This window comes from Saccostrea echinata, unplaced genomic scaffold, assembly GCF_033153115.1.
Source record: "Saccostrea echinata isolate AGI-Se365-2 ecotype Australia unplaced genomic scaffold, CSIRO_AGI_Sech_v1 ptg000033l, whole genome shotgun sequence".
Taxonomy (NCBI): Eukaryota; Metazoa; Mollusca; class Bivalvia; order Ostreida; family Ostreidae; genus Saccostrea; species Saccostrea echinata.
Genome location: NW_026889782.1, coordinates 12,837,416 through 12,852,500, shown reverse-complemented (window position 1 = coordinate 12,852,500; position 15,085 = coordinate 12,837,416). Strand labels below are relative to the sequence as shown.

Genomic DNA, 15,085 nt, shown 5'->3' with positions numbered 1-15,085 from the left:
ATTTGAAGCAGGCCTTGACAACTCAGTGAATCAGCGTAGTAGTCGTGCACTTGATGTCTTCAAATTATTCACATTGTGGAAACTGCCGTATCTTTTTGTCAGTATACTTAAATCACTCTTTTCTTGTTTTATAACAGGATAATTTGATTTTTTTCCCCTTACAGATGATGCAAAAAATAATTTCGATTATAGTTTTTTTTCTGTTTTTTTTTTCTGTTTTTTTTTTTCTTTTTATTTGGTATATTGGAGCTTCGGTCGAAATTACTCTGTGTGCGATCAAGGCTACCCTTCACATATACAGTGTATCTTGTAATTTTATATTCTGATAATACATGCTTAACAAACAAAGACATAATGGAACATAACTTGAGTACAAAGACAATTTAATAAAAAAAAAAACCCTACCCTACCTAAATGCATAAATTGCAGCTTTTTTATAATCCACATATTATCTATATAGATATAACATATACAATAAAAAGCAGTCGCAAGATAAATTAAGTGAAGATCGCCATGCATTTAATACATCATCCAAAAAGATACTGTCTACCATATGAATGCTCGTTTATTTCTTTGTAGTGATATATATATATATATATATATATATATATATATATATATATATATATATATATATATATATATATATATATATATATATATATATATATATATATATATATATATATATATTTATATATTTATATAAAAGGACCTACCCTTCCTACTTTATGAATTAGTTACTTTTTCTTTCACTAGATATAATATGGGGGGTGTTTCCCGCCCTATTGCACATGCAAGTATTGCCTCATTTCACTTTTTTAAGGATTGTAGTATATTGAAATTTGTATTTCATGTATTTAGTCAAATGAAATGAAAACGGACATTTTATTCGATGAATTGAGCTTAGACCCCCTCTACCTCTCCAGCTCAAACATCTACTTTAAAAATAATATATTTTCCGAAGTAGTGACACCCATTTTCTGATTTTTAATAGTTGATTTCTGTAACGTTGGAAAACAATGCTTATTTATTGTCAGTTGTTCTCTCTCTCTCTTACAGACACATAAATGTACACTTTTAATACAAGACACTATATATATGCACATCACCTAGTAACTTGTTGTCTTTGCACGGATTTATACAGGTATGAGGTTAAATTTTATCATGCTATAAAACGTAACTTTTCCTCCAAGTGAACACATCGCACGCTAGTATATACGTATAATCACTGACGCATGACAAACGTGTTTCCTAATCCGTCTAAGGTATTATGGAGTATTTTCTTCTATTGTCCGCTTTTAATTTCATTGTAAGTGATTACAGAGAATTAGACAGGGGAAATTATCATTTACAAAGTAGTTAAAACACTATTCGTTCTATTATACACATATACTTAATTGTTCCGATTTTTAACTATATATAGGTGCAATAATTGATCCCGCGAAAACTACCGAGATACGGGAAGTTAGGGCGATTTACGTTCGTTCGTAAGATGTCGGTATTTCTCTAATAACAGAAAGTGAAATAATCTGCGATTTTAAACTTCATATGAGTAATGAAATTACATCAGAACTTACCAATGCAGTCATTTTTATCGCTACTTAAATCCCACAAAGCAAAATATAAACAAGTCATTGATTGCAATGCACATGTCGACATGACGTCATCATGGTAAAATTTGACGCATTTTATTTGCAGTGAGAGGCGGATCAAGTAATTTTTTCACAGTGATAAAATGCATTTAATTATTGAAGAGAATATTATTTGCAAATCTTAGGTAGACTATTAATACAAATCTGAAACCTTTGTTTAGTGCCTTTATTTAAAAACTATCGAGAGAATGAATCAATTCTACCGTGTTTTTGTACAGGGTTTGCATGTTTCACACCGAGGTTAAATCGCCTTTTCGCAAGGGCATACACTTTATAAATCTTGACATTTTTTTTAAATATACATAACGGGAACATTTCTTACCTTAAAAAGTGCTGCTGCTTTCCTGAAATCGAGAGCATTAACTAATAAATACACAAAATACTTGATAAAGGTTCACATATTTTTCGACTACAGCTAAATAATTTGAAATTTAAACTAATAAAATGCGAATTCTATTTAAAGCAGCAGGACTTTCCACAAACTACAAGATATGAAGAAACAATTTATTACTTAATTTTTTTACTATAACTAGGGTATGCCCTTGCGATATTGAAATGTGTTCATGACCTACATACAGTACATATATTTATCTTGTGACTGTCAAATAACGTGAGCAAACCAAATTCAATACAGAGCGGGGTATTCAATGTTATTTCAATCAAAATTAAAGTCATTTGATAATATAGTAGCTTTACAAAATTAGATTCATTTTAAAAAGTTATGTATTTATGCACGTTCATATTCCGTTGATTTCTTCGTAGTACACCTTAACAGTGCTGCGTAGATCATGCTCTTGCATATTGAATCACGTGGGAGACCTAAACTCCTTCAGTAGGTGATAATTGTATAATGGTACATAAATAAAGAACATTGGAGGTAAAAATGATGAAACCATCACGTTTATCATAAAATTTAAATTCTGAAGAGGATTTACTATTGTCACATATGGATATTAAGATTTTCGGTTTTAAACGTAGTTTGAATTCCAGTGACCAACTGAGAGAGAATTTTACTGTTGATATAACAGGAATGCAATTTTATAATTTACATTTAAATACAATTTATTCGAGTAGTTCAATTTTTTTTTCATAAATACTCAACAATTGGAAGTATCTATGTATATTACTTCAAAAATTATAATTATTCTTTTTAAGGTAGTTCTATACTCGGCACTAAATGGATTCAAGCTTGAAAAACTTGCGTTCATAACATAGACATACATTCCAGCAATGGATAGACATAAGAAAAATTATATTTCAACATGCTTATTTTTCTGCTATTGCCTCTCAGCAGTATATACCACAAAATTCCAAATATTGAAATTTAAGAGAAGGTACCTGTCTTCAAAATTGTCAATAAATTAGAATTAAAATCTAGACAGTCAAACTATAATACCTAAAATAGAATGGAAACATGTTATTAAAACATATTTCATCATTGTTTTGAATTTTTATAAATATGTGCACTTTGTTGGGTTAAAGTATCAAAATGTAACACAAGAAAATATGCTTCACTGGTCAATCTGGATCATTTTAGGTTATATTTATGGACTCAGTCTTGGACTCAGTCTTGGACTCAGTCTTCGAGAAAGTGTTTTATTTTTACAAAATAACATCTTAGAAAAAGAATTATAAAAAAAAATTGCATGTTGATACATGTTTTTTCATAGTATAAGAGATGCACTATAGGGACCCCCATGAAAATTTTCTCTCAAAAATAATATTGTGCCATATTTTGCTATACATTTGTAGTTTGAGTGTACTTATAAAGTTGTACATACAGGGTGTCCCAGAATGTATGATACCATTCCAAGATTCTGTAAAACCTAATGTAATAAATATTGGATTACAACAAATGCATTATAAATAATGTCCAATTTTATTCACATAATTTGACAGTCATTAAAAAGAAAACAACAAATGGAGTTCACTTTGAAAAATGCTATGGTTTTTAAATGATGCCCTCTAAATGACGTTCTATTTGTGTAATGATAATGTCTAGACATTGTACAAAGTTCCTTAACTTGAGACAGCAGTGCCTGTCTTGGTAAAAACTTCGGGATTTTTATCAGAGGAAAACCTTCTGTATATGTTAAGGATTCTGGTTTAGGATTAGCAGCAGTAACATAACACTAGGATTGATAATTACAGTTTTAACATGAGGGTAGCTAGCTCTTTTGATAATCCATTTTGATTGAAATTGCAGGTTTTTTTGTTTTTTTTTACAAAAGTTTGACTTAAATTTGATATGTTGCAATTTCATAAGTGTGAGAATTTTTATTGAATATTTTGTTGCTAAAAAATTGTACTTATCTAAATATTTTTAGAGACTTATATCAAAGAAATTGGCCATGGAATGTGTTTGTGGCAGGTATTTCAAATGGTATCATATATTTTGGGACACCTGTAAAACAATAATTATACACATTCAGTACCTACTGTCCCTAAATCCACCTTGGTTTAGAATTCTTTTAGAAATATATATACCACTTGTCAGTAAAATTGAAGACATTGGATTTGACCGTGATTAACAGATTCTGGCAAACTGGATGATCTCGGTACAGAAAATTGGTGTGCTGCAAGTGAATAAACTATTTTCATTTACTACTATACTATTATTTAAAAAAAAAAAATTTTGCATTGTGCTTTAATCCGATCAGTTTGCAGGCGAGGGGGGTGTATGTGTCTAAGAATGTGATAATTATTTAATGTTCATATTTTGATGTTTGAAATAATGAAATTTATTAAAGTTGTCCCTGTCAAATCGTAGCCAATTTCTTCTCTTGCGAGCTATCAGTATTTACTTCACCTTGCCCGCCGACAAAAGTCTTTGACTGTCTGTCTTGCATCGCTTTGATAGCATACTCCTGATCCATTTTATCGGCTTATTCTCATCCAAAGAAACGTCCTTTATGTTATATCTTTATTACCTCATCGTGTCTCTGTCAACCTAAAGTTTTTTCCCATCCTTTCTTTTTTACTTAATTTCCCGTTACACTTTCTTTGACGTGACCGACTTGTAATCATTACCGGATACTTAAAACGCTTATAAAAGTCAAATCAATGTAGTTAAAAAATTAGATCTCAGAAAAAAGAGGAGTGGTTCCTGATTTACTAATCGTTAATGACGTAGTGCGAATATAGATCTACTTTAATGCTATCAAGGAGAGTACTACTCAGTTAAAGAACTTATTTCAGAGGCCTTCGGATTTTCTTCGATGAAACATGTTCAAAACAAACAACGCACCATAAAAAGAACTAAATTGAAATAAATTATAATGTTATGGTAACAAGAGGTATTCTTACATTATAGCTTTGATTTGATACACTCTATAGTACATAAATAAAATATATATTTCCCTTAGCAGAATGGTTAAAACACATATTGATACTGCGTCAATTTTTATATGAAAAACAAAAATAACACATCAGTGGTGTTACTCATTCTTTCATTTATTTATTTTTTTTTTTTTTTCATTTTTTTATGCTGATGTTGTTCTTTGCTTGTTTGATGTTATCAATCTCAAAGCTTTTGCCTTGTTTTTCCCTAATTGAGGGTCAACAGAAATTTTCTTTTAAATAGAACCGTGTCTTACCTTTCTTTTTCATTGACACAAAAAAGTGTTTAGAAAGATGAAATGGTGCCGTCAAATTTACAGTGATTTCTTCATCGAAACCCTCTAGCGTTTTATTTTCAAGGAGGTCAAAGAAGACAACCCCTGTAAGAAATTTTATTTCAACAGAAATATATTGATTATTCATTAAATTCACGGGTATGTTAAGGCTACACCCAGAGATATCCTACTTACCTTTACAATATGACGTCATAGTAAGCTGTATGACGTGATCTTTACAAATAATGATTTCTTAATATCTATATTTAAAGTTTAATTTCAGGTCCAAGAAATGAATGGAATCATTCAAAAACATAATATAAACTAAATATTGTCGTTTTTGGGTGATATAAACAGCTAAGTATTTATCACGGGGGTTAAATACCATACCCATGACGTCATAACTATTGATCAAATATTTGCCGAGTGAAAATGAAACGTGACGAGAATTCATGTAAACAAATGCATGAAATGGGAGTTTTAAAGCATATACCGTGGATGTTATGTGTGATTCATAAGGAATTAAAGATTATGAATCAGGTACGCTTATATATTCTTATAATGTTTTCTTGTAATGAATACAGGCAGTACTTTGAAATTCCGATCAGTTTTTCCTCTGTCGCTCTATAACAACAAAGATGCAAAAGTTCAACACTACGCTGCATACTGTGAAACATAATTTTTCTTTGTATCGAAAGCTTGTATTCTATAGTACTTGGAAAGTGCTGCTAGAATCGTGTGGTTAACATAAATTGATGACAATTCCTTGATCGTATGTATAAAATGTAAAAATTTTGGTATTGTTTCATGCAAAACTTTGGAATATTTTTTTTGTGTTTTTGGAGAGTAGGATTCTAGCAGCACTTTTCATGGTCCAGTGATGTTTTTACATAATTATTTTCACAAAAAGAAATGAATTATCCCCGGGGTAGTGTTGAACTTTTCACTTTTTCATTATGGCAATTTTTCTATTTATAGACGTCACGTGATGACGACGTAGTAGAGTGCTTCTTTTAGCCTAAGACTCAATGACGTCTATACAATGGATAATAATGGTAAATGTTTTATCTATGGCATTTCCGATTTATCAATGTTAAATTTTACGAAAAAAGTCTAAATTCGCCGAAATATGATCTGTGTACTGCCTTAACATACCCGCGTTGTAATAAATGTTCAAATATCTCATATAACGTTGTATTACTCATACAAGCTGAAGTTATAAAACATTTAAATATAAAAGTGTAAAAGCATTTTTTTAACAATATAATACATACCGAATAAAACTTTAAGAAAAATAGTCATTTTAACATTAACTTAGAATGCATTTTTTAACACTTGATATATAATTTACCTGCATTATTTACTAATATGTCTACACCAGCTGGAACGGCAGAATCAATTTTTTGGCAAAGATCAGTTATACTTTCTCTCTTAAGCAGGTTGCATTCAAAATACCGAACTTCCTTTTTGCAACTGTAAAAAGAGTAAACCTGATTTTTTAGGAGGAAAACGTCAGCCGTTTCACAAATTGCAGGAATTTGAAAATAAATCTAATTTTATACTTCCATCATTTCATATCAAAATTTTACTCAGTACTTATACAAAAACAGATAATTTTAATAACATGTTACATTTGGGTGAGTTTTTCGATATTATCTGTAACAGTTTTTGCATCGTAACGGTCTGTTCCGAGAATAGTGCATCCAGATAGGGCAAGGGATCTTGCAATTTCAGATCCCATGCCTCCACAAATACCGGTCACTAGAGCAGTTTTCCCGTTTAATGCCATACTAAAGTAAAATCTAAAATGATATAAAATAATTAAAGCATGTTATTTTTACAATGAAAAATATGATATTTTTAAATAAAAATATTAGCAAATTTTTTTAATGTTGGTGTGTAACGATTCTTTCAAACATGAACATCTTGTATTATTCTTAGAATTATTATACTGCGTGTTTTACTGAATGCGCTTTGATGTAAAAGCATTCAAATTGATGTTTCAAGAGGAATATGGTGTAACATTTGACACATTACCGAAATATACCTCATTTAATTGAGCTTATTTAAACAACTTTGAAATCACAGTGTAATTCACATTGTTTTCTTAAAGGAAAAAGGCTCAGGAATTCATGCCCCACATGAATTTCATGTGAAATATTTAAATTTCATACTACAGTATATATGTTTTTTTTTGTTTTTGTTTAACTATGAAATCATATCCCTCTAAGCATTTTTTTTCTCAAACTGCGAAAAATTAAATCTACGAAAATAATTAATTCTAGAGTATTTATTTTTCCTACTTTATAGAATATTGGTTGTTCATGTTCTGTCACTAAAAGACCTGAAATGATTTAAGATCTGTCAAAGTAGCCTAGTGGTAGGGCTTTCGTTTCGTAATCGGAGGGCTCAGCTTCTATTCTCGTTCGCCGCGCCATGTAAAACCTAACACCTAAGCAACAATCAAATGATCAGAATTGATTTGCTAAACAAGCCAAATGATGTTATGTCTTATCCATAATTCCTTTTTTTATTTAAACAAAGTTGATAATAAATGTAGAATGTTCAAGTTTAAGGACATAAGCAACGTACCTTACCTACTGATAATTTTTCAAGATATTCTTAATTTAAGATTATAGTGCCATCAGATGTTCGTCGACAAAAAATCAGCATCCATTACCAGGGGTTTTGAAAAGATATCAATTGATGAACATTCTTGTATAATTCAAAGAAAAATACACAAAAATTAGTAAACACATATTCTAGATGTTTTGTTTATCCAAACTTGTTTTAGAAGAAGTGTACAACAGTATATATATATATACATACAAATGTAGCACACAAATCCTTTAAGTATTGGAACTCTTCAACTCCAGGGAAAAAGACAATAAAGTTCAAACTACGTTGCGTATGTCCTTAAAGACAGATGATACAAACAAACTTTTTTTCAAAAATTTTGAAAATAACCACTTTAGTCATGATTACATAAGTAAAATGGCTAAGTTTAACCTCATAGATTTTAATTTTTTATTCAAAGTTTCACAATAACGTGGTTTTAAGCGACAAAGAATATAGATTAATAAGGAGGGTTGTAGAATTTTGAACATCATAGAAAGTATACAAATTCGTAATACTCTAGAAATTTATTACTTGCATCATTTACAATCAAAAAGGGTCGAAAAATATATACCAATCCAGGTATCCATTTATTGTTTGTATCATCTGTCCTTTACCGACGATTGATCAGACACAATGTCAATACGAGGGGTTATCAAAAAGTTCGTGGACTAGCACCATAAAATTAAAACCGCTTTAGGTACATCAATGAATTTTAATATATTTAGTTAGCATCATCTTTTCTATCGATAGAATAAACCATAAATCATAAGTCTTAATTTTTAATAAATTGTTATTGTTTTTGTAAGCAATGGTATGTCCAGGCGGCGCAACCTCAAATATGACGTTTTTCTACCTGAATGTAACTGAAAAAAACTCTTTTGATATGAGCATTTGCCGTCAAAAAATCCGGTTAATCAAGGCATGTGTTACAGCACAATTGTTCCGTAAAATTTGCAATTTTTACCCCATTCTGTAAATTCTATGAAATTTTATCGTAAATTTATATGGAGTATACAAACAATTAAGGGCTCAAAAATGACGTCAAAAGAGGGGAGGGGTTACTGTTTCCAACATTCTTTAAAGTTTTGCACCTGGAAAAACTGGTATAGACCTAGGAAATTCTTTAAACGGGCTACAGAACAATAAAACACATCCAGAGTACTCGTTTTAAAAAGCCAAAAAGATTCAGCGAGATGAAAGATGCGCAGATAAAGTCAATTTGTTGTGAGGGTGTCAAAATCAGTCACGTGGAAAAGTGACGTTGATCATGTGTGGTAGAAATTGAACTCCATCAAGCTAAGTATTCTGGTATAATCAAGTGAGGATCTTACATTTACAATATTATATGCATTGAAAGCAGCTGTTCCTGACATTGTTATGTCACATAAACAAGACGGACTTAAGTCCTTACCTAACTCTAGGTAATCACATCAAGATAAGCGTATAAGGTAGACGGAGTGGACATTGAGAAACAATGACGTTGTCGGACGTCATGAAACTAAACGGCGACAGCGCCGGGTGATCATATAATGTCTTTTTTTATTTTAGATCAACGTATCAAGGTAAAATTTTCAACATTTCTTAAACTTTTGTTGATTTATTTTTTTCATAAATTTTGTAAGCACAGACTACATAGTATTAATTTTATCGCATCAGTCCACGAACTTTTTGATAACCCCTCGTAGATTCTACTTTTTTGTAGTTTTTGATATTAAAGCTTTGTATTTAAATTTTAGATTTTCTTCTAAGACAAAATGCATAAAAGTAGTAGGAACGCCTTACCATTACCTTGCCAAGGCAGCTCTGTAGATTCCTGTATATGTTTCATTGAAATACCTACAGATACTTTGAACATTTAAATTCAAATTACTATGCTAGCAACTGAATCATTTCATATTTTTGAATATATCTTAGTAAAAGAAACTCACAGGAGGACAGCTTTGTAGAAGGAATCCGGTCACTTTACTGCTGTCTGTATAGCACGTATTACCTAAGACAGAAATATTAAATCTACTTTTGTGTTTACTTACGTAATCTACAGTTATCTGGGCTGTATACCGGAGCAAGTTGATAAGTGTCAGTGTCTAGATTCGGAACAACGAAGTGATTATTTTATGAAGAAAAAAATATATTCCATAATTATTATTATTTTATCAAATTAATTGTTATGTTATTCAATAATTTATATAATTGTTATGTTATTCAATAATTCAATCTACGAAATAAATATCGTTATAAGTATATTTACGTGTACATGTACAACGATGCGAAATATTAGATTAAAACATGGCAATATGTAGGTCATACAGACGCAGCAACATTTCATCGCTAAACTTTATGTCACAGGTGACAATTCATTGAGAGAGAGAGAGACTCCAAGTCAACTGATTAATCGCCGCCAGCATAATTTCGAAAATATTCATTTCCAGCACATTTTTCAGTTCTGTAGAAATACTTGTAGTACTAGTTCTTAAAATTATAGATAACATTCTGGAAGTCTACGGTGTATATGTTTGTTTCTTGTTTAACGTTCCTCTCGAGAATTTTTCTCTCATATTAAGACGCCACCACTTGCCGGTCGACGGCTGCAAATTTTGACCTATACTAGGCAGTCGGGGCCATTAAGCAATGGGGGATTTTTTTCATGCCAGCACCTACTGAGAGTCGGAACCTCGGTTTATACGGTCTCATCCGAAGGACCGGTCATCACGTCCCGCAGTGGGATTCGAACTATACGTTTTGACGCACATTAATAGTGTGGTTAAAAAAATCTTTTTGAATTGTAGTATAATAATGAATAAACAAGAAAAGTTTTGGCGAAAATTAAAGGGGATAAGCTTTTCTTCTTTTCATATAATCATAGTTTATGGTCAGAGAGAAAACTGTAAATATATATTTGTCCTTCGATATGATTTAGAGCTTCCCCACTCCCCCCCCCCCCTTTTTTTTTTAAATCAGCCCTTTATGCAGTATTTGCAGTATAATTTGATAAACATTAAACAAGAAGTCCATGAATTCTATGATATAAATATCAGTCTCAAGACATACAAAGAAAGTTATTGGTCATTTGCAAAATCATTTTGTTAAACACATTCTTACACACAAGCACTCTGAAGTTAATATTAAAAAATATGCTTCAGTTTCTGATTGACAATATCTATGTAGTTTTTGAAGAACAGGTCTTCAAAAAATCTTTCGGAATCTCCATGGGTACCACGTGCGTCCTCATATTAGTAGATTTATTTCCATCCATTTGTATCCATATGAAGCAAAATTTATTCAAAAACATCTTCACAAGAAGGAAAAAAAACACTTGCTGTAAACTTTTACTCGACATTTAGATATATAGACGTCATCGACGTATTTTCAATTAACAATAGTCACTTTCATTCATATGTTGACTCGATATATCCCGGTGAGCTTGAAATAAAAGATACCACAGAGTCTGACACATCAGTTTCATATTTTGATATTTCACTAGAAAAAGACTAATGATAACCTAACAACAAAGCTTTATGATAATCGTGATGACTTCATTTTTTCGATTCGTCAACACCCCCTACTCATGTAGCAATATACCCATATCACCTGTTTACGGGGTTTTTGTTTCCCATTTGATTCGATACGCAAGAGCAAGCTCAACGTATGAACAGTTTTTTTTAAAACAATCAAGCTATTGACAAACAGGTTGATGAAATAAGGATATCAATAGTTTCGTTTGAAGTCATAATTTCGCAAGACCTTGTCAGCAAATATAACCTTTCATTAAGTCAAATGCTGACTAACGTTTTCCATACTAATTGTTAGGCCATTATTTACAAAATGAATTGTCTACAGATTTTTTCCCAGTCATCACAAGGAGCACACGGGGGTGTGACCGGTCGGCAGAGGATCCCAAGTCCTCCATGGCACCTGATCCCACCTCTGATGTTTTCGAGGTTCGTTTTTGCTTTGAGCTTCAATACTTTTCGTTATTTTCATAAATCTCATGTACAAAATAGGATACAAATTTATGCTAGCTTGTTTGATCAATTTACAATCGAGCAAACATTTATGAAGGCGGTAGACTTCATGCATCAGGCTCCCTACAATACAAGGTCATTGAGAATTGAGGTATATGGGTGCAAGATTTTTTTTGATAACAATCATTCTACTATAAAAGGACCAATTCAGGGTATAAACCATGAAAAAAATAATTGTTTCAAATAGGAAAATGAAAATCATAATTCTCTAAACGTCATATCAGAGAACTTGAAAAAAAGAATTGTCCACAAATCTGACAACGTTAACTTTTTACAACAATTTCAATATACCATTGATTTTAAAGTAATGTCACGGAAGTTCATGCTTGATCAGGTCTTTTTTTAAATAAAGCTGAATTTTACCAATTTTCCGTTTTCTGATGTTCAGTATAGAACGCTGAAGTATTATTCATGATGTCTCGCATGAATCAAATATTAAGTTGAAATTTCGGGAAAAATTTTGTTATGCATTCTGTGTATGAAATTTAAAACAAAATCGTTACGGAAGTTAATTGATTTTCAGCGACATGGTATGATTTTGTATGAAAGAATATCCATAGGATAAATAGGAAAAAAAAACTTTTTAACATGGGCATGGGTTTTTAAGGTCTCATCCGAAGGACCCGCAACTTTCACTTCAAAGTGCCGAGCGCTTGGCGAAGGAACAGTTGCTTCCTATTTTTTATCGACTTAGGTCAGTTGCGGCCGTGATTTCAACACACGACCTTCCGATCACGGAGCGAGCGCTATAAGGACTGAGCTACAAACAGCACAAACACAAAGAAGATAAGGATATTTTTATAATTATATACAGACCCCAAAACGCGCTACAACACCTCAGAAACGAAACGAACAGTTCCGTGTAAGAAGCGTACCGTACCGTGCACTAATGGAACCGTACCGTTCACAAAAGGAACCGTTCCGTACAAGGAATGTACCGTACCGTGCACAAAACAAACCGTTCCGTGCAAGAAGCGAACCGTACCGTTCACAAAGCTAACCGTACCGTCCATGAATAATTTTTTGAAATAATTTTGCAAATAATTACGCCCCGAAAGCATTCCGAATCTTGCAATGACAAAATACAGTAAGTCATCTTTCGAAATAAAATTAAGACGAAAATCTAGTTTTAAATTTATGTGGCCTTAAGGCCAAAAGTTGAAAGGTCAATGTTGACCTTCCTTCTTTCTCCATCTGCATTTTTTTTTCATTTCTTCCACCTCTTCTTTTTTTTCATTAAGCAGGGGACACAGATTCTCTGAATTAGCTTGTTTGAATTTCAATCCAATATCTAATCAATGTCAAAAGTTACAAAGGAAATGGTTGATCTCGTTTGGTGACCCAGAGCAAGAAATTTAGGGTCATGAAACAAACAACAGACAGGCTTTGATGTGATAACTTTTTTTCCTTTGATACATTTAATTAAGGAATGCTTTAATTATGCCTAGTCTGTGTGATTTACAAATCAATATCTCATCAAACCTAAAAACAATTTCCTAATTACATGTAATTGAATCCTGAAGTGAGTTTTATGACGACCTTTAAACGCGTCCTTCTTCATGTGTTGATACATGTAATATAAGCACTCCTTCCTAAAAATTAAAATGAAAGATTATAAAATCAAATGTCATTTTTCTCTATCCTATCTTCATCCCATGGTAAATGGCAAGTGGATTTTGCTTGGTACCTGCTCGAGTTCATATATTGAAGTTGTAGTTACATCCAACCACAGACAGCGCTCGGGGATTCACGGGAAACAATCCGTGGATGAATTTTCAATTAGGAAGGATAACACCTTTCTATAATCTTTATTGTTACATTAGTCACTTCAGTTTGTTAACATCTTGGATATCAAGCCTAGAATATCATTTATATGGTGCTTGTCACAAAAATGTGCCATCATCTTTTTTTCGGTAGATATTTTTATTTTTAATCGTGCTATTTCATTGCCCAGGCGTTCCACAATAAACCGGCTTTTTATCGTCAAACTTGAGAAATGCTACAAATTTGGAAATGTCAAAGTAGAAATTACGCAGGTGATGCGAATATGATACTTAGTGGGTAACTCTTGAGTTCCGAGTGTTATCACTACTGGCCTAAATAATTACTGATAGTGCCACTTTTTACTGATAATTTCTGATATTTACTGATATAATACTGTTGGTACTGAGAATTTCTGATATTTGCTGATATTTTTACTGTTGTTACTGATAATTGCTGTTGGTTCTGATAATTACGGATATTTACTGTCGTTTTTACTGGGGGTTCTGATAATTACCGATATTTGCTGAGAGTTACTGTTGGTACTGAGAATTGCTGATAATTACTGAGATTATTTTCTAAGTTCGTGAGATGCAAAAAGAAACTGGGGTGGATTGATTAAATAAATCAAACAAATTAATTTAAGTCAATAATTTTTTTATACAACTTATTTTAAGCTGTAGGTATTTAGAAATTGTAATTTGAGTGACAGCAGGGAAGTATACATTTTTCTCATAAAAATTATTTTTAGTAATCATATATTTGAATTTAATTTCTCTTTCTGTAAGAAAATTGAACCTGCCCCCCCCTCCCCCCCCCCACACACACATTTCATCCTGTTTCTTAGTTCTTAAGGACTTACTTGTAATATTTCAATCGATGAAGTACGCCTAAAAACGACGTATTAAATCAGTTTCAAAAAAACCAATTAAAAAAAAAACTGGATTCATATTTAATATATACATATGGTGCGGTGATGTTGTACATGGAGATCGTCCTTCAGATGGGAATGTATAAACTGCGATCTTCTGTCACAGTACATGTAGGTGCTGGCACAAAAAAGATTCCTCAGGGATCAAATAGCGCAGGGTCACGAGAATGACCCCCCTCTGCTCATTGTTTATAAGTGCAGAGTACAGATGGAAATTTGCATGAGAAATATTTCTCATTATGTAGGTAAAAAATGCCGCCGAGTACATGTCAAAAGTTGAACACGGAAGATCCTGCCACCGATTTATGGACATATAAACGTACATCATGTAAGTGCAGTGTACAGGTCGAAATTTGCAGCTTTTAACAGGCAAATAATGGCGTCACAATATGAGTGAAAAGTTATATAAAGAACACATGTAAAAATGATAATAATAATAATAATAAAAAAACGTTCATTTTCAATGCGAAACAATGTACTATA

General features: G+C 31.9%; 1 protein-coding gene across 3 annotated transcripts in view; it reads right to left on the bottom strand.

Annotated features, from left to right (window-relative positions):
* Positions 1–9,891, bottom strand: part of LOC133198675 (D-beta-hydroxybutyrate dehydrogenase-like) — an 18,667-nt gene extending 8,776 nt beyond the window's left edge. For 2 of the 3 annotated variants that reach the window (XM_061334711.1, XM_061334713.1), the window contains exons 1-4: positions 9,817–9,891; positions 6,901–7,071; positions 6,621–6,742; positions 5,252–5,374 (exon numbers count right to left, since the gene is read on the bottom strand). In XM_061334711.1, coding sequence (XP_061190695.1) covers positions 5,252–5,374; positions 6,621–6,742; positions 6,901–7,058 — 403 coding nt within the window. In that variant the 5' untranslated portion in view covers positions 7,059–7,071; positions 9,817–9,891. Of the gene's footprint in view, positions 1–5,251; positions 5,375–6,620; positions 6,743–6,900; positions 7,072–9,676; positions 9,717–9,816 lie in introns of those variants that run through there. The other variant, XM_061334712.1, reaches the window with a different exon arrangement.
* Between the last annotated feature and the right edge of the window lie 5,194 nt (positions 9,892–15,085).